Source organism: Lates calcarifer, linkage group LG1 (genome assembly GCF_001640805.2).
Source record: "Lates calcarifer isolate ASB-BC8 linkage group LG1, TLL_Latcal_v3, whole genome shotgun sequence".
In the NCBI taxonomy this organism is placed as follows: Eukaryota; Metazoa; Chordata; class Actinopteri; family Centropomidae; genus Lates; species Lates calcarifer.
This window is the reverse complement of record NC_066833.1, coordinates 13,489,729-13,517,377: the sequence shown is the minus strand read 5'-3', so window position 1 is coordinate 13,517,377 and position 27,649 is coordinate 13,489,729. Positions and strand designations below refer to the sequence as shown.

At 40.6% G+C, this 27,649-nt stretch overlaps 2 protein-coding genes across 3 annotated transcripts in view; both read right to left on the bottom strand.

Moving 5' to 3' along the window:
* The window catches only part of LOC108892741 (E3 ubiquitin-protein ligase SH3RF3), an 86,617-nt gene extending 76,741 nt beyond the window's left edge, over window positions 1-9,876 (bottom strand). Inside the window, 1 exon segment of the mRNA XM_051070408.1 lies at window positions 8,194-9,876. Within this exon segment, the coding sequence (XP_050926365.1) occupies window positions 8,194-8,607 (414 nt within the window). The 5' untranslated portion in view covers window positions 8,608-9,876.
* A 2,226-nt stretch (window positions 9,877-12,102) lies between these two features.
* LOC108900549 (coiled-coil domain-containing protein 138) overlaps window positions 12,103-27,649 on the bottom strand; it is a 52,203-nt gene continuing 36,656 nt past the window's right edge. The window contains exon 12 of one of the 2 annotated variants that reach the window (XM_018701669.2): window positions 12,103-13,251. In XM_018701669.2, coding sequence (XP_018557185.1) covers window positions 13,215-13,251 — 37 coding nt within the window. In that variant the 3' untranslated portion in view covers window positions 12,103-13,214. Of the gene's footprint in view, window positions 13,252-26,180; window positions 27,146-27,649 lie in introns of those variants that run through there. The other variant, XM_018701666.2, reaches the window with a different exon arrangement.

Here is a 27,649-nt window from a genome sequence, read left to right as displayed (position 1 = left end):
TGCATACTCCTGGAGGAGTCAGCAGAGTTTCAGCACCAAAGTAAAACTACCTGCAGTCGCAAACTACAGCATGACTTGTAACAACCACATTGCAGGAAGACTCCCTCTTAGCTGCTTGGGGTAATCTTACACATTGACTGTCCCAGATGGCAGCAGGAGGTAGCTCTGGTTTGGTTTGAATGCCGTTTTCATTAGGCAGAAACCGTGTGATGCAATGCCAGTACAGAAGCTGTGACTTTCTCACCAGGAAGTAGCACATGAACGTCCACCCACGTCAAACGGGATTCTGGATGGTGCGCTAATTGTGAAGTTGTTGCTTTACACAACATAACTCACGTCACTGCTTTCCACTGCTGTGTAACACATAGCTTAAAGAGATGATACAGATAATAGTATATAATGTTAAGTTAATTCTGCTGTTGGGCCTCATCCTGGTGCTCTTGAATACATCACATTAATTTACTTCAATTAGAACATGAATTCTCATTCTTTTCAATGTTGTATAAGGAATGAAAAGATATAGCAGCTACTGTGTACCGTTTTTCCAAAAGAGGATAAAACCGTTTTTGTCTGGATTCAAGCTTCTGGGGGGTGTTTCCCTTGGCAGAATTATACAAAGGAGGAGGTCTAGTTAGCATTAGCTGTCTCTCTTTCATAGGTCCAATTGTGGTGACAGCAAGTAACCAGACTGTCAAAACTCTCAGCAGCGAGTAGTCCTTTAACCTCAACACTCATTACCAAGCGATTAGAGTCATGACATGTGTCAATGTCATCCCTAAGATGGTTCAAAGTTCAGACATAATCAGTAGGAAACAAAAATTCAAGCCCCATGGAGAATGTTAACAAACTGGCCACCATCTCTGCAAAAATATTAACTAAACTGCTCAGAAATTACAATTTTGACAAAAATAGCACACAAACCAAAACAAACAGAAAGATACAGTATATATATACTGATTTCTTAGCAAAATTTTTTAAAAATCTGTTCAATTTTAAATGTCTAAAATGTGATGTGTTCAAATATTTACATGTTTGCATATCACGGTGCCATGTTTTTAATTTCAACCAGAAAATAAGGCACCATTCCTCAGTCTGAAATGTGTTGGCTTGACCAGTGGCTAGTGACATCTCACCCTTATCTCCATAGTAACAATAGGACCAGGAGTGAGGGGGTTAACCCTTAACCTAATGTGTCCATGTGTGTATTTGCGCAACTGGGGGATGGGACTGATGGGATTCCACTCATACACCCGTGGGAATAGCAGTCAAGCTCCAAAGCTTGTTTAGGCTTTAACACCCATTACACATTCAGCCCCCAAACTAAACAACACACACACACACATGCACACACTAACACACACTAACTCATTACACCATCTCCAAGGCTATAAGCTGCCCTCAACCACCACCCTGCCTCCATCCTTCAGTCCATCATGTAACCCACCTCCGTCCATCTCCATATCTGTATGAGCAAGATGATGGCAGGGTCAAGGATGAGACTGATGTAAGGTGACATCACCCACATTTAGGGCAGCATAGACAGAAGTAATTAGGGCAACACTGTTACATAAAGAAAGTACACTCTGGAGACATACCAGCCGTTCAGATGATGGCACAATTTTGATACGATTTCTGCCAAAGTGGAGGATGCTAACTCGTATTAGCGTTACTAGAGTATATTATCGCTGTGATAGCTAAATCTGTATTTTGATTCTGAATCAAGATCAACATGCCCAGCGGTCAAGTAATTTGAAGTTTCCACAGCTATATCAAAAGAGGTACATATCCTGTCATTTACTGTTTTACAACAAAATAACCTTTTATTGAAAATCATACTTGCAGCTGCCCATGCAGCTGTCATCATCCCCAGTTTACTGCATAAGTTGCCAGTGAATCTACTGAAAATTTGATCTGATTATTCTTGTTTGTGCTGTATTTTTAGTGTCACTGTATTTCAAACGAGAGTTTCCAGCCTGACAAGGATAAAATTCTGGAGGAAACATTAACATGTTTGGCATGAAAGCGGTTTAAACCACCAGAGTTTGGATACTGGCTGTGGGCAGCTTCATTGCAAACCATTCAAAATCCAATTGTGCCTTGTGTCTACCAGAGAAGAATATAACTGATAAACACTCAAGCATGGAAACAGATGAATGCATACTGTATGCTTGCATACACACATTTGTGCAAACTCGTGCACAGACACACACACAAAGCATAACACCGCATAATTTCCAAGACATCCCAGGAGGGCCAGAGCATGGTTGTCTAGTTTTAACTACTCCTTAAGTGGCATTCTGCATGTGTGTGGAGGGAAGCTTCATTATGTAGTGACACAGAAATTAATTAAGTTCGCTTTCTGTTCACGTGAATATCAGCGAAAAGGCAAGAGAAAGATGAGAAAGAATGAATAAAGAGCGGCAGAGGACAAAGATGTGTTTGCGCGTGCGTGTGTTCATTTAACAATCTGGGCTGAAAAAGGTTGAGAAGGCAGAGAGGAATCTCTCTCTCTCTCTCTCTCTCACACACACACGGATGCATAGAGAGAGAAATGTGTCCAGAGAGATATTCTCAGACTTGGGAAGATGAATTGTTTGTATGTCTGTGTAGCTGTGTGTGTGTGCGTGTGTGTGCAAGTACAGTGTGTGTCAGGCCTTAGTTCAGTATTTATGAACTCGAGGGTAATGTGAAGGTAATGACTGAGAGCTTGTTGTTTACTGCCAGAGATCTGCAGTTTATAACACTAATGAATGTGAATGAATGTGCATGCACTCTGGGTATGAATGTGTGTGTGTGTGAGGGAAAACGTAGAAAATTATGAAGGTGTGGGAGATATAAAAATGAACTATGAATTAAGCTGCACAGCAGGAAATGTGGTGACTGCATGGTTTATTTATGGTGCAGATGTTGACTGGGAAGATTTTCTGAGAGTCTTCAAATGGCTCAAATTGGTAAAATCTTCAAATCTACTTCAAAAGGACTTGGTTTTGGAGTTAAGGGCTAGGATTATGGATCATGTTTAGGTTAAGGTTAGCCCTTGTGTGTGTGCATGTGTGTGTCCTTTGTACACTATAATACAAAAGATGCAAGTTCAAAGGATCATTACAGGGATTGGTAACTGGCTATTTCCTTTCTGGAACCCCCACCTAATCCTTACACACATAAACACACACACACACACACACACACACACACACACACACACGGGAATGACAGGGCAAAGGGATGTCTCACTCCAGACATAAAAACAGGTGAGGGAGAAGATCAAGGGTTGGGACCATTGTGAGACACTGCCTGAATGGAAACTGGACAAGCAGGCAAATTTCCACAATATCACAAAAACATTTCCCACAACATTTTTACTTGTTGATAATGTTATTAAGCAACAAATGGAAACACAATTGTAATTCACATACAGGTATACACACACACGCACACAAGCACACACACATACAATATAATAACATAAGTGTTCGATAAGATCCAGTGATGCAGCTGTGAGTGTTCAGAATGAATTAGCTGATCACATCATGTTATCTTCTGATATGCTGCAGTTTGCTTAAGTACATATTTGATAACTGATCAGTACACCAGCTCTAAATAAGACTTGTGACATTTTAATTGTCAGAAGTGTCCCATCATGGTGGTCTGTGTCAGTTCAGTTCAGATCTTTCTCATTTAAGTGTAAAGGAAATATAATCTATAAGCCCCCACTCTCAAAAAACATCACACTTTAAGACATATACCTGCCAAGCCTGATAAGCCAAAAAAAGGAAGTCCTCCATTACTGTCATTGCTAGGTACTAGATTTAATATCATTTTGGTGCCTCAGAAATTTGCTGTTTTCAAACTTTGCACCTTTTGACAACTGAGAGTCAACTGAGTCAAATCAATGCAAATCAGTCAAAAGTCTCAGAATCAAACAGGTTTTATTTCTGAATGTTGTAATGTAAAGCATTACAAAGGATTGTCTGGCAGTTTAGTTATTCTACAGTTATTTCAATTTTGAGATACCTAAGTACATGATATTCAATTCAATACATCATTGACCAAATTTAATTAAAATCTGATGATGCATTTTTGGAATATCCAGTTAACAAACAAACAGAGACAGAAACAGGACTAGAAACATAACCTCCTTGGCAGCAGTAACCAGAGCAGTCCCCATAGCTACAGGAGGTGTGCAGTATCAGCTGTTGTGCTGTTACTAAAGACCTGGAATAACCTGAATAATAATCACATCATTTACCAGTGTAACAGCATAACTGCATAACTGACCCACTCTACTGTGCCACACTATACGCTGTTTTACTTTAATAACCTGTCATATATGACAAATGGCTTGCGTACTGCAGTCTAAATCTACTGAAACAAAGGTTGTTTTTGAACAATCTGTATTTTGCACAAATAGTATGTTGAAAGTCAGAAGGAGGATTGAGAAAAATCAGAACTGATCAGAAGATTTGGAATCAGAATTAATAATAACTGTAAAGATACCAGCCTCATCAAATGAGCATCATTAGAAACTGACTAAGACTCATTTCTGATGAACAAATATATTCCAATCACATTGTGCAGTTTACATGACACTGTTACAGCGCTAAAACACCTCTTTTGTTTGCATACTGTATTTGTCCTCACAATGCTGTCTGTTAATAGGAGAACAAGTGGTGGGCCATTTCTGCAACAGCTGATGTACAACACAGCCACTGAAGGACTGGGGTTGGCAAAGTCATCAGCTGCTAACAGACTCAACATTTCTTCTTTGGGGTAAAAGAGCAGAAAGCGAAACCAAGGGAAGAGACTCAGCTTTTGAATTCTTGACCCAGTAACTGATTCAGCACAGAAAATAGCACCAAGGCAAGAGCAGGTATTCTTCTTTACTAACTCTTGGCAAATTGTCCTTTTCTGAGAAGGTCATTTTACACAGAGATTGACAAAAAACAGAAATGATCAGCCTTGATAAACTCCTGCTGGTCAAAGCAAGGAGTTGGCAACAGAGGCTCAAAGAGTATAAACAGCAGGGGGGAAAAAAGCTAGTCTTCCCGCTGACTCAGCATGTCTGCCTCTTCTTCCACTTCCATAGCAACACATTCATCCTCTTCTACAACCCTTAATACCTGATATACAGTGTTCTCTTTGACCTGTTTGACTCCTTCAGTAACTGTGTGTGTGTGTGTGGTGGTACTGCACTAGTGTGTCACACAAAGACAGATTTAACTCCCTATGCAAGACCCCTGCTCTTTGTGTGCCCAGGGAGGCACATCCAAATGTGCACACACACACAGACCCACTGTTAGAGGAGATTAATTCATACTTTCATCACCAACCCTTCGTCCCAAGGGAGCCTAGAGGAGACTTGGGCAAAGTGACTGCAGGGAACTACCGATGGTAATGGGTTATAAGTGTGTGTGTAATCACATGCATGCATGCCCCCTCTGTATTGTTACAACTCTTTTAGACACCGTTTTCATACAACTCTTGAAAAGGTCTCTTATTTTTCACCATATGAACACTGCTGATGATTAATTAATGAATAATTAGTTGATAAATCAATTAGTCAATAAGTCATTAATTCATTTTCAGTGAAAATTTTATTTATTCTGGCTCCATGTTTTCTGGTGTAAAATGAAAACTAAGATGTCACTTGGAGCTCTAGAAAGGCATGACATGCATTTGTCTAAAAAGCATATAGCTTCATATGATCTAAACATATTTCTGTTGTTGAAACTCTGTATTGGAGCATGTCTCGTTTGTGTATGTGCTTTGTGTCCTCATAAAATTGCCCTGTAGGGACCAGTAAAGTCTATTGAGTGAACTGAGGTGGAGTGTTAAGTGTTAGTGGAAATGTCACTGAGGGTTTGGATTCCTGTTCATCTCCACGAATGAGTGACTGCTCACTGCTGCTGCACTTCATCACTCCAAAGTGCTCCACTGCTTCAATCAATGGCCAGCTTGCCTGATCAGTCACATTGTACTCAGTAGAGGGGTGTATAATCTGAAGGCAACGCCTCTCTCAGTCTGTTCATTCACTGCATCCCTCTTATTGGGGATATCATTAAACTCAAAAAAAAAAAAAATAAAAAAAAAAAAAAAACAACTGCTGAGGGCAAGTATGAACATACCTGCCCATGACCACCCTCATGCAAATCCCATTGAACATCATCAGAAAACACACAACACAAGCTTGTCTTAGACAAATACAGTATATCCAGCTTAACAAGTTAAGGCATGAGTCTGGAAATCTTGCCTTTCTTTAAAGAAGAACACAGATGAAAAAGTAAATGAGGTGAAGTCATGACTCACATTTCTTCTGTGACAGATTTTTGGAACTTCACACACAGTGCATTCAGAAAGTATTCAGACCCTTTAAATTTTATTTTATTTTTATTTTTTTTTACATTTTGTTATGTTGGAGCCTTCAGCAAATTATTTTTTTTTAAAAACAGTTTCTCCCATGTGGAGTTCAGCCAGAGTGACCATCGGGTTCTTGGTAACCTCTGTTACCAAGGTCCTTCTCTCCTGATTGCTCAATTTGGCATCCAGCTCTACAAAGAGTCCTGGTTGTTTCAAACTTTAAGAATTATGGGGGCTACTGTGGCAACCTTCAGCACACCAAATTTTTTTGTAGCTTTCTCCAGATCTGTGCCTTGACACAGCCCTGTACCTAAATTCTGTAGACAGCTCCTCCAACCTCATGGCTTGTTTTTACCCTGACAAAGGCAGGTGCATACCCTTAAAGATCATGTCCAATCAACTTAATTTACCACAGGTGGCCTCCAATCAGGGTTACTGAGTGTAGATTGAGGAGGGATTTTTTTCTTTAATTTTAGCACAAGGTTGCAACAATACTGCAAGGCTGCAAAATGTGAAAAAAAAAAAAAACTTCAGAGGTCTGACACCTCTGAGGAACTGACTGCATTTCTTCTCTTCATATTGCGTATTGAACATTTGGGGATTTCAGTGTAATGATAGGTATCTGTTAATAAAAAATGACAAATGTTCATTGCAAATCCAGATCTTGCACCTCATGCTACCAAAGATTCAAGGAAATTCTGAAATCAATGAAACTGCACTTTAACTTGGCATTTGTATAACCTTTTCTAAATTTCTCGGTGAAAATTCATAATCCAGTTTAACATTTCTCACAACGCAGTGTTGATGGTATCACATTTTTTGACTCACTGCCACATTACAGCCACATTCTCCAACACATTTTGCTACAACCATGAGACAATGAACTGGATGCACTGCACAACAAGTAAACAAAGCTCTCCGTTATTCTCCTGTTGAGCTTGGGTTATGAAACCTTGCACTGCTGCAGCCTGTGGGCAACTGGGCTTCACCGGGACCATGGCAACAACACTAACACAGACAGGTGAGGCCTCTCAGTCCATCTATGTCTCTCTTCCACTCGGTCTCGCACTAAATCCAGTTTAATTACCCCTCAGTGGCATCACAGGAAAGACAACTTCATTATGATAACAAAGTAGCATCACATTAGGGGATATCACAAGCACAACTGGTGATAATTCAGCAAAACAATCAATTGACAATAACATCCATCAGTCAATATGTATCTGTATCATCAGCAACAATATGACAAAACCACAGCGACTCTCCTTTGCTGTTCCATTCAATAAAATATTATAGACATGTCAAAGCAATGCTCTCTTATCCTTACTTTACTCTGTCACCATGCTCCATAACTTGGAATCTACTACCAAGTTTTTTGTTCATCCTACTCATCAAACAATCTATGCTGCAATAAAATTCCAAGTATATATTTGCATCTGCATAACCACAGAGCAGCTTGATATCTGTGCAGGCAGCATGCTGAATACACTGTTCCCCAGCAAACACAAGAGATAACCAGTGAACAATTCGTCAGTAGCCTACAATTGTCCTCAAAATCTTCTTCCACCAAAATCTGCTGCTGTAGGCTACTGGGCAGCAGCATGCAGTGAGGGATCCAGCCTTGAAGTTGGTATTATGTTGTTTTGTGTGTATACCAAATTGAAAAGGGGGCTCCTGGCCATTTGCAGAATGTTTAAGTTGTATTTATGGAAGTGGTTGTTTTTGTGATAAAACAAGTATTCATAAAGCGTGGAAACATTTGAGCATAGTTTGGATGTTTCAGTAGCATACTTTACAGAGAGAGAGACTGGCGTATGTAGTGGGAAAGTAACCAACCTTGACAGGGGAGCTCCTGGTGGCTACGGGCAGCTCTCTAATCGCACTGCCCGGGGGGGAAGCGGATGTCCCGGCTGCGTATCCCTGCAGCGAGCCCCCGGCCAGGGACTGCCTGCCGCCCGCTCCAACTCCTCCTCCGCTCCCTCGCTGGGGCCGCTGCTTGATACCATCCAGGAGGCGAACCAGGAGGATGTTAGCCGGCAGGTCGTCCACCCCGCAGTCCACCAGGATGCGGCACTCCGGGCAGCGGAGCTCGTTCCGGGAGCTGACAATGTTCTCCAGGCAGCGGCGGCAGAAGGTGTGCTGGCACGGCAGCACCTTGGCCGTGGTGTCCAGGCGCTCCAGGCACACCGAGCACTCCAGGAGATCCAGAAGCGACGAAGACTCGTCCATGTCGGCGGAGAGGGTGAGCATCTGGGCTTCAGTGTCCGTGGGGACGCCGCGGCGACTGGTTCGTGTACCGTGGAAGTGAACCGGGAGCACAGAACATTCTGGGGGGCGGACCGGCGAGAAGCAGCCCGAGGACGCCCCACGACGGAGTCTCCGTGTACCGAGCTGTTGCCGCTGTGTTGTGAATGTTCTCCGCTGTTCTGTACCTCTCTGTGCGTCTCTCTCCCCCACAACGTGTTTCTGTGTCTCGCTCGCTCTCTCTGTCTCCCCCTCCTCTCACCAGCAGCTGTGCAGAAAGCGGTGAGGTCACGTTCTCATCATCATCATCCGCGCGCCGATCACAGTTGCGGCGCGCGCTCACGCACCAGAGACAGATTGATACCGACTGGGAGAGAGAGAGAGAGGGCGAGAGCGAGAGAGAAAGACCTTATAACCCCAGAGGGAGGCAGCTCCGCGGCAGCTCCGCAGCCGCTCACTGATTACCACCAGCTAGGTTTCTTCTCTCCTCACACCCTCACACAGACTACATTAAGGAGAAATACAGGAGTGTTGTCACAGCTGTCTAACAAAGAGAGGTTATGGGAAGGTTTTCTGTCATCTCACCTACTCACGAAGACCTTCATACACAAAACATCCCCACGGTCTTTCCAACCGAGTTTTATGCTTGTGCGTCCATGTTTTAGACATAGCTTCAAAGCAGATGGTCAGACTGTATGATTTCTTTTCCTCTCTGTGAAACAAACTAACAAAAGAGTACAGTCTAGTTATGTGTTCAGTCAGAAACAAATGTCTCACCTTGTGATAAGCACCTGACAGGAGCAGAAACATCCTTTTCATTACCTCAGCAACTACATCCAGCTGAAAAATGGAGCTTCTGGAAATAGTGGATTCTGGCGACATCTGGTGGCCATGAGCTGATCTTTTCTCCTGTATTAATGGTAAACAAAAACAAATTAAGACAAATTCGTACAAAATTAGTAACCCACAACCAAATGAATGTATCATCAGGTACAATGTAATATGTAATAGGAATGTTGTAGGATTACCACTCTGGAAATTCCAGAGTGGTAATCCTACAGTTAACAGTGTGTACATCATGTTGTAACTTAAAGGAGCTAATGGATAAATGGGTGTTTATATGACATGCATGCTTTCAATGAAATGGTGGGATAAAGGAAAAAACCATGGCATCTAAAGTATTTCTTGCAGATAAATACTGTCACGGGCTATGTGATGGACACACCACAGATAAAGGACAAAGAAGTGTGTGTGTGTGTGTGTGTGTGTGTGTGTGTGTGTGTGTTGTTTCCCAGCCATGACTGCAGGCTTGCTTTGCCTTTCCACCTGTTCAGACCTGCTCTGCTCTCACATTCAGGCCCAGAGGGGATCAGGAGTGATTAAGGCACATGTGTGTGTGTACGTTTGTCCTTGTGTGTGGGGGTGCATGTATATGCGTGTGTGTGTGTGTGTGTGTGTGTGTGTGTGTGTGTGTGTGTGTGTGACATAGTGACGCCTTCCTGGGTGGGGGGTGGGAGGGTGGACCCACTATTTACCACCCACGATGAAAAGGAGAGGGTGGACTGCTGAAGCCTAGAATGAGACAGAAGTATGTGGTGTGGAACAACAGCACTGATTACTCAGATACTTAGACTGTTATATACTGTATTGCCATGGTTTGCTATTCCATTTAACACTGACAATATTTTGCCATTTATACATACAGGCACATTCTATATGTACTTATACAGACTGATTAGTGGTTCATACAAAAACAAGACATACTCATTGTGATTGAACTATCCTGTAGTATTTGCATAGGCCATCTACAGTATACAGGTAACTCAAAACAGCAAAATGGAACATTTTCTAGTACCTTGAGATGCAAATTAACAGGTCATAATAGGCTCCAACAAGATGCAACGGGAGCCTTAATTCATAACTGGAAGAGAAAATAACAATTCTAAAATCATAAGGTCAAGCACCACTCCTGAGTTAACTTGAAAACTTTTTGCAGCTCAGCTGTGAGAGGAAGCTCCCTCTGCATCTCATCTACAGAGACACACCATGTCTTATTGGTGTGTGTGAATCCCTGTGGCTGCAGAATATTGTAATGCCACAGTAAGTCAGCTGCTGAAAATGTGTGTGTGTGCGTGTTGTTATTGTTGTTGTCAGACCCTGATTTGGAATGCCTCGCTAAGCGCAGCAGCCCACAAGTGCTGGCAACAATCCCAAACTCATGGTGTCTCACTCTCTCTCTTTATCGTACCCACTCATGTCATGCCCAGTGTGTTTCATCTGCTTAATACAATTCTCCACAGCCAATGATTCAGAATTAGTGAGGAACTACAGGGAGAAGTGAACAAAAATGATTATTGGATGAAAATTCCCCTCAATCCATTTAAGCAGCATAGTTAGGGCTCCCTGTAGGACCCAGTGTTGTCAATAACAGACAAAAGGTGGATGCTGTTAAATAGTAGATGTGCCAATTAGCAATGGAAACTAGCCTTTTAGAGATACAAGGGTTAAACAGCTCTGTGTGAGTTCTAATGATGAACTCATAGATTATGCATTTGTGCACTATACACCATGTTGTGCTTTTTACACATATTTAATTCATATAATAATACATAATACACCCAAGTGTTGGCATTTTCAGTTGTATTAAATATAAAACATTAACTTTGTCATAATTGTCATATTTTAAGGACCATTTTTCCTAACACCCCCCCCCCAAAGAATGTGATCTTTCTTTCTTTTTTTCTCCTTCCTCAGGGTAGAGTCAGTGAGTGGTGCCCAGTTTGCTCAAGGCTTCCAGTGGGTTTTCACTGTGTTATGCTATGTATTCTTTTTTGCTGCATACTGTACTGCAATATTTAGTTTTATTGCTGCCATATAAGATAGAAAACTTCATTGTTTTTATTACTGCAGTAATTATTTTGTAATTAAAGGTTGGCCTTTGGGAAATCCTTTTTATGATGAGCTATGAAAATAAACTTAAGCTGTGTTGATTTAACTTCATCTGCAGCTTCATTTGCATTCATATTCTATTTTTATGGCTGTTTTCTTCTGCACAAACCTGGTTTACCTGTCGGGTTCTTTATCACTCATATAAATAGTAATCAATATTGAGCATCCTGTCATTTCTCATACGGTAGAACATATGAATTCCGCCACTGCTCTGGAGAAAGGCAAAATCTTGTTTGAGATGATCAAATATAATGAATATGTAGTGTGTATGTGCATGTGTCTGTGTGTATATATGGATCTTCTCCATGTACCTATACCATACACCTCTCTCTCATCGACCAATGTCCTTCGTTCACGCAAAAGTAGGTTAGCTGACACAGCAGTTACCATGGCAACTGGATCTTTGCTTCCTCGTTGAGGAGTAGTCAGAGGATGAGTGTGTGTTCTTGCAGACAATGCACATGTGGGGGGCGCTAACAGGGGTACTAACAAGGTCATGGAGTCTGTGGCAGGTTCACTTGTACAGCATGTGTATGTTCTTCAAGACACGTGGGAAAACTTTTTTTTTTATTGTAGTTTGAGACAGTGTCAATTCAGCTAGGGTTACACCAAAATATTTGAACAGCATGAAATTGTTGTATGTTGTTTGTTTTGTTTACATGCGATGTGATGCATATGACCTTTAATTTTTTTTAATAATAGTTTTTGTGTTAACATGAACTGGTTCTATGTGACAATGAATCAGACAAATTCTACATACATAAATTAATGTAGAAATATATTTATATTATCATCATAATCTTGAGATTCAAAGGAAGAGTTTGTATGCACTGTGGTTCCAATTTACACTTTTCCTCGTAAGATAATTTTGTAAATATTATATTAAATATAAGGAGATCATTGTTTTTTATTTATTTTTTCTTCTTTAAAAAAATATAGATTTGGGTTCATCCTTGAAAAGTGGACAACTATTGGACTATATTTTCAACGTCATGGGTTGAAGCACGAGGAAGTTTTTTTTCAATGATTTTGCTGCAAACTGAAGTTACTCTAACTTCATTACATCAATCAGTAAATAAGGCCTCCACTGACTGCTGTCTTCTCTGAGCTACAGTACTTTGATGTGGTGCTCGGGGGAGGAGGGGGTAAAACAGGGAAGTCAGTCTGGGACAGATGCTGCACTACACCCAATCTTCAAAATTCTGATCTCCAGCGTTAATGCATGTTGACCTTGAGACTTCATAGAGACACAACATGTTTTAAATTATGATTTTTCCTGTGTTATTTATTTACTACTTTAGCAGTGGAACAAAAAATATTTATGTGAATGTACATGTTGAGATGTTTCATTGTGTTGTGCTATATATATATATATATATATATGGTCTTTAATCTTTGTTGCCACATTATGCTTCATGTATCTAGGCCTGTCTTACTGTATTGTCATATTATCTCAACAGACACTATCTTGTTTCACCTTACGCAGAGTCAGTTGCATGTGTTTTCATGTTGCACCATCCAGTACATGAGGTTTTGCTTAATACATGTTTTTGTCCGGTCTGTGACAGAGCAGCCATCATTCTCTCAGCAGAACTCATCACTCTTCTTGTTATCCTCTCTTTATCCTCTCTTCTCATCTAATCTCCTCTCCTCTCATCCTCTTTTCAGTCAGGAAGCCCCTGGATCGACATCAATGAGTCTCTGAAAGGAAGAGGGAGACAGAGAGAGAGGAGAGAAAAAAGAGAGGAGGATGAGGGAAAGAAAGGAAGAGGGACACACAGACAGAGGGACAGAGAAAGTGAGAGGAAAGAGAGAGTGACCAAGAAAGAGAGCAATGGAGATGAAGGGAAGTACAGAAAGAGGAGCAGAGGGAGAGACAGAAACAGAGAAAGAGAGAGAGAGGAAGAGTAAGTAATTACAGGACTCCCAGTGTTTTCAAAGCCCCTCTTTTATGTCCCCCTTCCTGTGGCTGAGAAAAGGAGAAGCAGCGGAAAGGGGGATGAGGAGGAGGAGGAGGAAGACTAAAGTCCAGCTTTAGTCCCACTCAGACAACAGGCACCAGTCATCGACATAACATGAACACAAACACACTCAAAACTAATTTATGGCTTCTGTTTCAGAAGAAAAAAGGTGCGTGTTTGTGCGTGTATGTGTGTTCGTGTATGTGATAGCACTAGTAGAAGCAGTGGGATTAGCAGCTGTATTCAGTGGTGTAAAGTAACTAAGTATATTTTCACAAATACGTACAAATTTGATGTGCTTATAATTACATGTAACTATTTTAATGGTTACTACATTACTTATACAGAGTGCAAATATTATAACTTTTACCCCACTACACTTATTTGACACCTATGGTTATTTTGCAGATGAAGATTTGATAGAGAAAACCTTATAAAACATGATGCATTTGTCCCACAGTATTACCACCTTGACAGTCACAACAAGATTACAATTCTTCGTACAGTTTGATGCATGATAACATTATTATCCTGACCATGATCAGTCTGGTGCATAATTTACTTTTGATACTTCAAGTACATTCAGGTGATAATATCTGTACTTTTGCTGCAGAGTTATTTTCAGTGCAGGACTTTTACTTGTGATATTGCATGTACCTGAGTACAGGACCTAAATACTCCTCCCATTAGTGGTAATATTTGCAGCAATAGCATAACAGTGAAAAAGTAGAAGCAGTGGTAGTGATGGGAACTGTAATATTGTAAGTGTATAGATGTCTTTTAAACACCTCTTTATGTGTTTATACTGTTTTATTCTGATAGACAAACGGACATAGTCTGCCTTATATGCCTTTTTTATGTCTGATATAATGTAATCTTATTGTGAAAGTATACTGTAAGGACAAGCATTGGTGATTTGCGTCGGTCTCAGTAAATGTTTTTGTTATGGTAACATCTGACTGGAGGTGAGACTTTGCCACCACCTCCTCGCGTGCACTAGATGGCGGGGTTGAGTCGTAGCCTGCAGCGTGTCGACCGTCCCCGCCGAAAGTCAGTCTACCTGGGGCACGTTAATCTGTTTCCCACTCAGGGCGGAGAAAACTTCTCGCTTTTTTTCCCCACCTTCTCCCAAGGAGGAGCCTGCAGACACACACATGCACCAGAGCGGAGGCTGAGACGCAGCTCGAGCAGTGAGGAGGAAAAACTCGCAGAAGGCCAGTCAGTCCCTCGGCGATGCTCACCCGACACCACGCAACAGATTGATCACCGATCACACAGGGGGACTGATCGCCCGCCAGCTGATCCCGCAGTGCATCGGAGAAACCGGACCAGTGTGCCGCCCCCCCGACCCCCCTTCTCTGAGCTCCAGGTACGTAGACGTGTGAGCAGCTCCGCAGCTCTCAGGAATGCAAGGACAGATTGCTGCAAGACTTCGGGGAAATTCCTGACTTATTATGCCAAACAAACATGTGCTTTACTGTAATTTCACCATAAGTTTGAATTCTTATTCTTTTTGCTTTGGGAAATGTTGACTTTAGAAGAGACACAGCGCAGATGCAAAAAAATGTACACCTACCATGGTTTATGATTACTGTTTTGTATCAAAATATGTAAAAGTGACCTCAAACACAGCGTTGCCACATTTAGATGACATCTTATCTAAGTGACATGCTGGTTCCTATTGGCCAAAGTATACATCTTAGAATGTACTGGCAGATATGTTTGTTGTCAAGTGCATGAGATTGGAGCAATACATTTTAAATGTTATTATTTGCACGAACGTCATCTAGGCTACATTATATGCATTTTTGAGTGCTGTCTGTGTGCAACAAGCATGTCCTCAAATCCATTCTGAAGTATGCGACAGCTCCTGTACGTGTTGGTGCAAAGGTTTTAGCTGAAGGTGGAAGACAAATGAGATTGTTGCTAATTTCTCACATCAGTAGCTTTGTAGTTCAGGCCTCAGTTGCTTTTTGACAAGGGTATGATTTTGAATCATAAGCATGCAGACCCTAAACTCTGACTTTATGCTCTTGTGTGAAATTCATTAGGAATGCAAGTAGACAGGGAATTTTGCTTGTGTTTTCTTATCCATGACTTATTTCAGTGCCTTTCATGTGTCATATCAGCCTTATGATAAGTCAGGAAGGTTGATTCTGACATTTTATTTTTGGCTGTGGATGTTAGAGCAAGTGTGCATTTGTGGCCTTGCACACCTTTCTCCTCTGTCTGCATAATTGTTTTCTTGGTGCCGCCTGACTGTCCCGGGCCCCGGGGCCCCCAGGGGAAGTCCTACCCGCAGACAGGCAGCTCGGCCCGGCTGGGGACATGCCGGGTCCTGCCGAGCCTCTGAAGTCTGCTGGCTGGCTTTGAACTATAGCTGCTGGAGGTGGAAATCAATCCGTCTCTATCCCCCCTCTCTCTCTTTCTCTCTCTCTCACTCCCTCTTTCTGTCTTTTTATCTGTGCGTCTCCCTCACTCTCTCTCCTCCTCTCTCTCCCCTTGCAGCCCCCGGTGCAGCCTGTCTCCGCTGCCACTTGAATCTTTCATGTTCACAGGTAGAAAGGCAAAGGAGACACAGAGAAGAAACAGGGGAGGGAGAGTAACTCATCTTCAAAAGAAGTTAATATGGTTTCTGAGGATTAAAGGGATGAAGGCAGAAAAACTAACAAAGCCAGCGCCTGTAGTCATGATCATCCTATACTAGACTGAAGTGAATAGATAATTTGTTTACTTACTCGCCTCTCTGTTGCTCTATGCCGCTTGGTATTGGAATTCACACAATAACTCTATTTATTTTGGAGTGATATCATAGAAAGGAGAGGGGATTCATGTGTTTTTCTTGTGAAAGCCATCGCTGAGATTTATGTTTGATGTTACAGCTGATTCCAATCCGCACAGCATATCCATTTCCCCTGTAGAGAAATTTATAGAGCTCAGGAGGCCTGTTGGAGCTGAATGTTTCATAATGCCTCACACATCTAAGATGATATTCTACTAAACACGTCATTTAGAGTTTACTTATGGAAGTGAAGTTATTTTAGCTTATTACTGTACTAATTTGTGGCAGTTTGGTGGAAGCTTTTATCCACTGCCTTACCAGAACCAGGATCACAAACAAGAGCTACCAATCCTGCACGTTTTGTATAATGTATAAGATTGTCGTAATTATCCATGGGGGTGTAAGACCTTTAGATTTATATACTTTGGTGATCCAACAGAAGATAAGTCTAAGGAAGCTACAATGTCAGTGTCGACTTCATCCCTACAGGGATCTTAATATATATTTATAGGATAATTATTATGTTTGGAAATGGTTCAAAAAGACTTCACTCAAATACTTCTGCCTAGACTTAGCCTAAAAGTTGTACTGTTAAAACAAAAAAGCTCACAAAATGTGCATTATTATTATTTAAGAAAAAAAAGTGCTTTATTTAAAATAAATTCTAAAGTAACAGTTTTATGAAATAAAGACAGTAGTAAAGACAGTATTCAGTGTTGTACTTAACCGACATGAAGTATGCTATTTAGACATTTAATATTAATAATGAATTCATACTTAAGTATGTTGGGATCGCTAAAGAAGAGAGGTATACAGTACAGTAAATTTATAAGGCAGTAGTTAAGGCTGGTATAAAGCTGTAGCATCCGTAACACTGATTCTATGTGCAGCTCAAACCTAGTACGCATTCCTCTTAAATTAGGGAACAAAAGGCTTTTCCTTGAATATACCCTAACTTTAGTGTGTTCTTAATCAATTGCCGTCACAGTGACCAGGACGGGACAAGGTAACAGCTTATGATCGGGCAGTGAATCTTCAGCGCTCCCTCAGGGGCTTCCAGGAGGGCCCTGGCAAAATGAGAGGTAGCTGCATTTCATTATATTTTAATTTACGTGCAATAATCCCGGCAAAGCAACATAAAAGGAGTAAGCTTTTCTAATCATAGGTTTCACTCTCACCACTATTATTTCCCCATGCACCGCACAGACAGTTCAACAAACCAATACTAAATCAACAGTTGAAACCTCTCCATAGAGGCCCCAGGGAGCGAGTTTAATCAAATTGGGGTTTGTGGTCTAATTTGTGTCTACTTAGGGTCCTGCATATGGGCAACCTACTTCAGTGAGTCATCAGCTTCTTCTGTATAGAGTCTATGGGGGGAGATCTGGCATTTAATGTCTTACATTGTGGAAAAACAGAAATACTGAGTGAGGTCTTGAACATCACGGTTGATATCATGCATGTTAACACAGAGGACTTTATAACGCTAAGATGAAGGTAAGAGCACTGGTGAAGGAATGCTTGCGCACTATGGCAGGTTTGATCCCCAGCTGTGGTGTTTTTGGCATTTGTTGGTGAGACATTTGGCAGGTGGGAGGGCAGTGAGGGATCATGTTGCTGTTGGTCGGGGCACCTGTGCAGATGTGCGTAGGATCTGGATAGTGTGATCTGTGTTACGCCCTCCTCACATTGCTCATGGTGGCAGGTGAAAATATGCGTTACCAGAAGCAGGCTTGAACGCCTCTGTTTATTTGCAAATTTCCACCCTCTAAAGCAAGCACTTAAATTCTTAACTATATACTTTTTGAATGGATTGACAAGGATTTGCACTTTAAGGATCCCCTGGGCCTGACAACCACATCTATCCATCATAACTAGTGGCCGCGCAGACAACGAAAATTATCCCCTGTGATGAGTGCTCAGAGAGACTTTGGATTTGTTCTAGAAAAAATCTCCACAAAGGGGGAAAAACACACACTTACAGTATATTATTGTAATGCTGACAAATGGAAATATGAACAATGCTAATTATTTTATTCAAAACCAATGTTTGAATTATTTTCTTCAATTATACCATAGTTAAGGCTAAATCTAAATTCTAAATTCTGCTAATCACAATAAATACCTCCTTATGGTTCCTAAAAGGCTTGTCTAATGCTGATTTGGAGTGTTTTTTTGCATTCTATACTGCACTGTATCGTAAAGGAACAAGCAAATCATAAAGCCAAGGAAACATCATGAAAGGTATGCTCTTAAAAACATATGAATGCTAATATACAGAACTTTTTAGTGGGAAGAACTGCATTGTTCAACTGTTACTTTATTGTAAGCGTTAGTTAGAGGGATGCAATAAGACATACACATGAATTCCAGGCTGCAGATTAGGCTTCCCACCTACAGCCGCTGCAAAATAAACAGAGACATACACAGAGACAGGGAGAGAGATGTTCTGCCCCAGCAGAGCTAAAGAGGGGAACAAGGGATCAGGGAGAGGAGACGATGAAAGACAGATCACCGGCAGGCAGAGAATCAAAGAGCCTACTGACTGACTGGAGCTGGAATAGGTGTGTGTTACGGGTGTGTGTGTGTGTGTATATATGGGACTTCTTTTCATGTGCCCTAAGAGTTTGTTTTTCCTGTGCACCGAGTGGGAAGCTGACAGTAAGTCTGTAATTAAAGCAATCAAAAGATGAAGAAAGATGAAGAAACATCACACACGCAGACACACACACTCACACACACACATTTCATTTAGTGCTGAGGCCATGAACATAACTTAGTATTAAAATTACCAGAGATGTGTTTCTCTGCTGCTTAAAAAACCTGTTAATTTAACATTAAGTCCTTTTTATTTTTTCTATCAGTGACATTTACATACATTCATCACAGTCCTACTACTCCAGATGATATTTGAGCCATGTACTCTCTGTGTGTCCCACTTACAGTTAGATCCTGATCTGATTTGTTGGTGGAAATTCAAGTTGCTGCAAAGCAGTGTTTTGACACTCCTGTGGAAATACAGTTTGCACTGATAAAGCATGATGCTGCAGTTGGATGGAACTGAAGCAAATGGATATTTAGTGAGGAGACGAGGGCCAGCTGTTGTCTGAGGTTTGCGTCTGTCGCCAAAGTTGGAAATCACTTTAATCATGAGTTTATTTTCACATCAAACTTAGGCGGTAATCATGTTGGAAATTAGACGTATTTATTTCTGGCTCATTTGGCTCCTGATAAATGAGCCTTGATGGCTAATTTGCTCAGTGAGTTTGACTTCCTTTTCGAACTGATAAAGACTTGTAAACCTAGAAAAGTAAGGAGCTTGGGAACGAGCAGTGTCAATGTATTGCGGAAATCTGATGATCAGGATTGATAGAGCGACAGTGTTGTCTCTTTCTTTTCCAGTCAGTGAGCTCTGTTGATAGAAGTTTTGAGATGTGCTCATGGTCTGATTCAGCTGAAGGTGAAAGCGGTTGGTCTAATTTAACTGACAGCTCTGCCGCCTGCCACCCCTCTATTTACTCTCCAGCTGCCTCCAAATCACAGAAAGGAGATAAAAATGCCGGCAGCACATTCCTCCCTCATAATTCACTTTAGAGAAAAAACAGTGACAGTGGGGGCACTTATGATTACTTAGATGTGGATTGACAGTGGATTGGCCCAAATTCTTGAACGTACACTTAGATGTGTTATTGAAAGCTATGGCACAATGTTTGGTACACTTGAGCTGAGGTGGGATTTGATGCTTTTTAAGCCCAATGTAAAAATAATTAGAGGCACAGGGAGATGATTATGGCCACCGTACAGTTAATGACATGGTATTATACTGAGTGAAATTGTTTGATTTATAGACCATCATAAGGAGAGTTTCTAATAATAGTCTCATAATTCATAATTCACTGTTGCAGTGTCAGAATTCACTTTATTCATGTGGCAGCTGCATTTGTTTGAGACCCTCATGGTGAACCTAGTTGAGTGGAAAACCTGCCATGAAACATAAGTAGATGGAAAACAAGGCAGAGTCATGCAGTGTTAATAGAAAAATAAATGCCTAAAATTAGTTTTTTAAGTGAGTCGTGACTTTTGCAGCCAGCATTTATTTAATTTGTTAATAGTTTATATTTGCTACCATTACAACTTGTCTGCTTTGGTTCTAGTGTGAAGTCAAGTAAACTCTGGATGGACACGTGCAGGCCAAATGAAGTGGGTTAAAAATATACACTGTGCTTTAGCTGGTGAGATTTTCTTTTTTAAGACAAACATCTGTATCATGTGCAGTGATGCTAATTATGACCACCTCTTCTTCTGTCAGGGGCTAAAAGATGCTGGAAAATACCAGGGTTTGAGGTGTTGTGAGTACACACACACAAGCATGCAGGGTTTAAGGCAACATGTGTTTGAGATCTTCCTTGGATTTGGCAGGTTAAGCCCTGGTCTGTAAAGAGATAAAATATTTTTCTTTTTTTAAGGGACAGAGCTCTTCAAGTCAGTACTGATTAAGTATGGGAACTTGTTTATGGCCTGGAAGCAGAGGGATTATGTGTTAAACTCTGTGAGTTTGTAGTAGTGTGTTTGTAGTGGGGTTGGACCGATGTCTTAGCTAGAAGCGAAAATAATACTTCATTATTATTTCATTATTAGGAGTAGGACATCAGACTGCATGCTTGACAAATATGATTTTATTTGTTTTATTACATATTTACTGTAATAAAGAATAATATTTACTGTAAGAAAGAAAATAAAGAAAAAGATTTAAATGGAAAACAGATTTTCCTTTCAAAAATACCAGAATGAGGATGACAGAAACCCCTGGCTGCTGATTTAATTGTCATCAGAAATTAAGTGCTATGAAAGAGCCCACAAACCATCCTCTAACCTCATTCTTCATCTTCTACATTGGTTTGTGTCTTGGCCGGGTTCCGTGGCCACTGATTGGCCTATTATTTAATCGGGAAGGAAGTCATTATCAACTGGCGTAATGAATATTCTTCATGGAGTTAAACACTGATGGTGAAAAGTAAATTCCCACAAACTCCATTTGTAACAGTACAGAATAACATAAAGGTAGAAAGACATAAAGGGGTGCAGAAAAAGAGATTTATATGGCTTATTTCCCACTGATACTAATGAATGGAACTAAATCAGTGAGACAAGGGGACAACATGTAAGAGCAATGCTAAGACTGTTGTATTCAGTAAAACTAAACATCAACAATGTAAGTGCCAAAGTTGGCAATGATTGACTGCCCTTAGTGAACTAACCTGGTTTAGTGGAGCCCAAGTTTGTTCCTGTCATGTATTACTGTTGGATTTGAATCACAAAGCTAGGGATCCGATATTCCCAAAACTAAATACCCTGCGATCTTGAGAATCCCACAAGGTCGTTTAACAAAACAAAACTTGATGCTGGTTCTGAAGGTATTTCCAGAATCCTCAAAGACTCATCTAACCACCTGGGTGAAAACATATTCCATCCGCTGCACGATAAAAACAGTATTTTTTAATCAGTTTCATCAGTTGCGATTCCGCTTCCTAATCCAAACATAGGTGATAGCCAGAGGATTTAGTGTAAGGAAATCTATAAAGAGATATTAGACTTTCTAGCCTGAGGGTGTAAAGAGGAAAAACTGGCCAGCTACATACTGATCATGCAGTAGAAATCTACTTCTTATCAAAGACTGTTATTTTTCAAGCAATGACTAATGATGAATAAGACACAACTAATCACCTAAATGTTCTTAGTTAACCAAGTATCAGCTGAGGAGTTGATTTGTGGCAGTCTAAGTTTTTACAGTGTTTAATGCCTGATTAATAAAAATGAACACACAGTGTGTTTGCGCAGTAAGGTCTCAAGCATTACTACAACAAATACAAACACAAGGATGAATAGCAGGAGACTGAGTGGCAGTTATGGGAGGAAGCCTGCTCTGACTGCCAAAAAATGAGGAAGAGTGTAAAGAATTAAAAGAAGGGAGTCAGTCCCTGTGTACTTAATGTATGCGTTTGTTTTAGCTCATCTATGGGAATTTCCATATGGCAACCTCTCCTTTCACCTACAGACTCTAAACATCCCCACACTGACTTTTAGGTAAGTCTATCACATTTGGCTGTCATATTTAGCTGCAGTCCATATCAATACAGACTTAATTCTGCTTTGAAGTTCTGCTCTGGATTCTTAACGATATTAAGGCATTATACTTGTCACTGTAGGCCAAGGAGCTTTGACGAAAGACGTCCTCTTTTCTTGTTAATTTGCTTTGTATGAATTTCTGAGGTCAACGGGGTTGTTATTGTGCATTTTTTCTAATGCAGCAGAGTAAATTGTCTTCCCAATGCTATGTGGGATTTCATATTGGATTTCCTTTGCTGACAAAAGGAGCAATCAAATGCAACCAAATGAGAAACAGAGATGAAGACAGAGCTAATGAAGAAAGGGAGGGAGGCTACAAAAATGTCGACAAGTTACTCTATCAAACACTGATAAATAATAAGGGTTTTAAAAACATTTATTTGTGAGTTGAACATGCTTTTCCTCAGTAACACAGCTGCTTTAAATCCACACATTCATACTGGGAGTTGCCCAATATGACTGCTGTGTCCTACTGGTGCAACCAAGAACTGCATAAGCTCTAAAGCTAAAGACAGAAGGGTTATTTATCAGGGATAATGTGGTCGTTAGAAGATTAATACCCTCGAGGGGCAAAAGGCTCGGGCCGACTTTCATCTCAGACCTGCCCCGACAGAGAAAGCGGGGGTTATAGAGACAGAGAGAGGGTTGAAAGAGGTAGAAGAGAGTGTCAGAAGACACCGGGTGTCTTCAAACACACTAGTGTAGGAGTGTGTGTGTTTGTGTGTGTGTGTGCATGCATCACTTTAACCCCATAATGAGTAGCCTTGAGGGGGTCCACAACCATTTGGCAGTTCTTCATTTCCTGATTCAAAAAAAAAAAAAAAGCGCTATCTACCCTTTTATCTTTTCAGCAGCGACACACAGCCCTAACACACACGCACACATAACTGTACACAGACGCACAAATGAAGTTGCACACACTGGCTGTGGTCTTACCACAAGGACTTGCGCAATTAAGACTATTTTGCCCTCACAAGCCAACTCTGCATGTATTTATAGGCTATATATCTACGTGTTAATGTGTGTATGTGTTGTTTTTGTGTGTGTGTGTGTGTGTGTGTGTGTGGAGACTGTAATTAAGCAAGATCAAACCCTCAGGGTTGGGGAATTAGCCATGACTGAAGATCAGAAGGTTTTTCACTCAAGTCTGCGACATGGAAGAGTGAAATCAGAAGTTTGGAGCCAGACAGACAGGTTCTGACCTCAGATAGCTAATAACAACGGCTTCCTTCTCTCTCTCTCTCTCAAACCCACACACATGTAAAAAACACACTTTGATGCACCCGACAGCTTCAGGTGGATTTATAGTTCATCTCTTAATGTGTTGAACTGAACTGATTTCACCCACTTTAAGGTCACATCAATCAAAACAATAACACACTTTTATACCGAAACTACAGTGTCAGAGAGTTCAGATTGGGGTTAGGTTTAGGCAGCTAAAACTAGTTGGTAAAGGTTAGGAAGTGACTGCCTTCATCGTTAATGAAAATCATTGGTATCTGCTGTTACAAAGAGGTCAAATACCGGAACACCTATCTGCCACTCACACTACCACAGCCATACTTTTTGCTGTGCTGCAAGAGCATGACACTACTTGTGCTACAAAACATGAAAAACAGATCATCACTTGTGCTGTCATTACACTGGAAAGGACAGTTTCACTTTTAAAACCATAATTTCTTGCTTTACATTTGCAGACTACAGGATGCAAATCAGGATTGGCACTCTTTAGCCCCCCCGACAGTATACAGACATTTATGTATAGACTGACTGACTACTCTGCTGTATGAGGTTGAGCATAATGGGCCCTTGTATTTAATTCAAGACTGTTTGTGTGAGTAGACGTAATGCAGGTGTGTTATCTACAGGGTTTAGAGTATCTCAGGGCCCCCTATATACAGCCAGAAAACACTTTCAGTTGGTAGAATATCTATATAAACATTTGCAGTCAACTGCATCTTTCTCTCTCTCTCTCTCTCTCTCTCTCTTTCTTGCATACATAGTGTAGTAATTAACACTCAGCAGAACTCCATGAAAAATGTACATAATAACAGTAATTACTGGAATTATTGGAATTGTCTTTCTTATTAATCCAAAGTGCATAAATATTACTTAAAGTAGTTTTCTTTTTTTTTTTTTTATCTTAGTAGCTAGAAAATGAATGTATCCACTCGCTGAATTGATCAAAAGAATCAAGATTTGATTCCCTAGGCCTTTTGATACTGATATGGTGGTGTTAGGTCAAAATATTTATTGTGACCTTGTAACAGCTTGTATATTAGAGGCAAAACATAAATGGCAAAAGTAATTTAGCATCCATAAGCTCAACAGTATTAAACGTTTCAGGAAGCTGACAGCAGTAGGATCCATTCAGCATGCTCTTATCTGTACTATCACCATGTCAGAGACCACACATACACACACTCACACACATGCACACACATTGCATTCATCCTGCAAGACAGGGAAGATATATTTGAAAGTGGTGGCATGCATGGGAAAATGTGATGTGCAGTAAAGATTATATGATTTATAGAGTGGCATAGTACTGTTAAATAATACATGCAAGCTGCTTGTGTTGGGTATGCTTTTATAGGGATTAAGAACAACAGACTGAATGCTTGGTGCTTTCTCTGTCAAGTAAACAGTCAGCAAAGCATCAAAGCAGCTTGTTGGGTGCACATCTTCTAGCAATTCTATAGAAGCTGCAGTTTGCTCAAGTCTTCTTTGCCTCTGAGGAAAATGATTGACACTGGAGTTTTATGATTTTTTCTTTGTTTTGTTTGCAAGTCACTCTGAATCTTAGGGTGGGCTCATAGTTTCTATTCAAACGTGACTTAAGAGGTGATTCTTTACTGGGGACCTTTGCCAACACATCGCCTTTTGATTACAGTGACAACATCATTTACACATTTGCACGCAGGCACACAAATGCTGTAAGCTCAGTGTAGACCAATGTAGAACAGACACACAGTAAATACAATTATTGAGAGAAATAGGCACACATTTTTATGAAGTGTTGGTATCAGCAGTATCAAAAGTAGTTTTCTTGCCAAAGTTGTCAACAGTGGGCAGAGAATATTTCAACTTGGTTACTAAAGCAAACACACAAACTAGTATTTACTATTCACAGTAATTAGGTTCATTCGAATGTGCAGCATCTCAGCAATTTAATAGACATTTCTGTTTAACTTGCTACTTTACTGGCTTTTTGGTTAGGTTTGGTGAGATATAGACATAACAAAAAATAGGCAGATAATTCAGTGCTATTAAGTGATTTCACCAATCTTTATAGAAGAAGAGGTTAGCCAACGGTGATGTGCGCTTGTACTTATGTGCCAGAGGAATGCCATGGGCTGTTCCTGCTGCTATTACATGTTTATGGGCGATGACGTGATGGTAACGGGACAGTGAACTCATCAGGACCACACAGACACACACAGACACACATACAACATCCCCACTGACAGCACTACTATAGGCAGGAATGTTTCGATTCATTACTTTGCTGTTTCGCAAGTGAAGTTTGGTGCAGGAGCTTGAATGCAGGAAAGGATTGTGTACAGTAAATGCTGTAAATGTCCATTGAACAAATGATCATTTTATCTGTTATCTCTGTGTTCCCCAGGAAAAACGCAAAAATGTCAGAGAGGAGAGGTCAGAAGAAGTCCATTTTTCTGTCATCATTATTAGTAAGTTTTGATTTTATTCCCCACCTTCATTTCCTGTCTCTACCTCCTTAATTCCCTCTTTCCTCCAACTTTAATTCTCTTTTTAATTCCTTTCATTCCTATCTTTTCCTTTTCCAATTCACCAATTCCCATTTCTTCTTTTTCTTTTTCTATTTTGTGTCCTCCTATGCTTCACTTTATCCATATTTTCTCTTCTTCACACCCTCTTTAGAATAGCATCCTGCAGTAGCATTTATCCAAAATCATCATCATATTTCTGCTCTGGGACTTCAGGACCCTTATTAGCCCAGCAGTATGGAAGGCAGCCATAATCGACTCTCTGCACTTGGCACTGCATCATCCAGACTTTAGCTGTTATGTGCCAGCAGCTTGCACAACTCTGCAGCACTTGTACCAATTAGTCAACCTTAGAGCTTTTCAGAGAGCAGATATCTTTATAATCGGACCGGGAATCTAGAGATTCTCTGCTTGTTTTGATGTTGAAACCCACTGGCAGTGTTCCCAACAAGCTCCACCGCCTGACCCCCCCGCCTCTGTTTTCTTCATATCAGTCACTATGTGTACATGCAGGCTGACACTAGAGCGCTTAGTCAAAAGGGAAGAAGTATTTGGATTAAGCCTGTGGTGTCAAGTCACTGCACCACCGTCCAATGGCATCACAAATGCACTGCCACTAATTTAAAAAAAAAAAAAACCCTTACATCTATAGACTGCACTTTTATAAAATACATAACAATGACAAATGATTTACAAGATATTATGCTGCTATAGTCATTGTGAAATTATGGAAATAGACATTTTTCTGGCAACAGTGTGCTTTTGTACACACTCTACACTGTTTACAATTCACCAGTGTTCCTGCCAAAGTCTAGTATAAATTCAACTTACACTGGAGATAACTGGAAGCAGTGCACATGTGCAGAGATGTGTGCTGTATGGGGGCCTGACTGAGTATCCTCTCAAGGCATTGTGGAATAGATAGCTGCACAGAACTGGCGTGGTGCGGCGGTATGACAGGACGTTTGTTTTTCCAACTGTGGAAAAATATGGAGGAGCAGATGATTATTACAATTTCTTCAAAGACAAATAAAGTTGCTGTGAAGTTGCACAAACTGTTGGAGAAAGCTTATGTAAACAATGCTTGCCAGTAATTGCTTGCTAAATACCTACAGTGACCTTTGAATGTGTTGACACGCCAACAGAGAAGGAAATGTAAACACATATAAAGAAGTCAAATGCTTGTACTGTTAGTTGCAAACTAAGTACCTCGAGGTGTTAAAGGGGCACTCCACCAATTTTACAGTTTAAGTGAAGTTGTATTTACAGTAAATATACACTAAGTGTGGGCTAAAGGTCAGTTCATTTTTGATCTGGTTTAAATTACAAATAGATTATATAGCCATAAATGAGGTAAATACACCATACACACAGATATAGACTCACATATGCACACTCTGGCAGTGTACATTTGTATATTTACTCAAACAGTGTCTTGAGTCTGCTGTCATGAGATGCTTATGAGAAAGAGAGGAAGATGT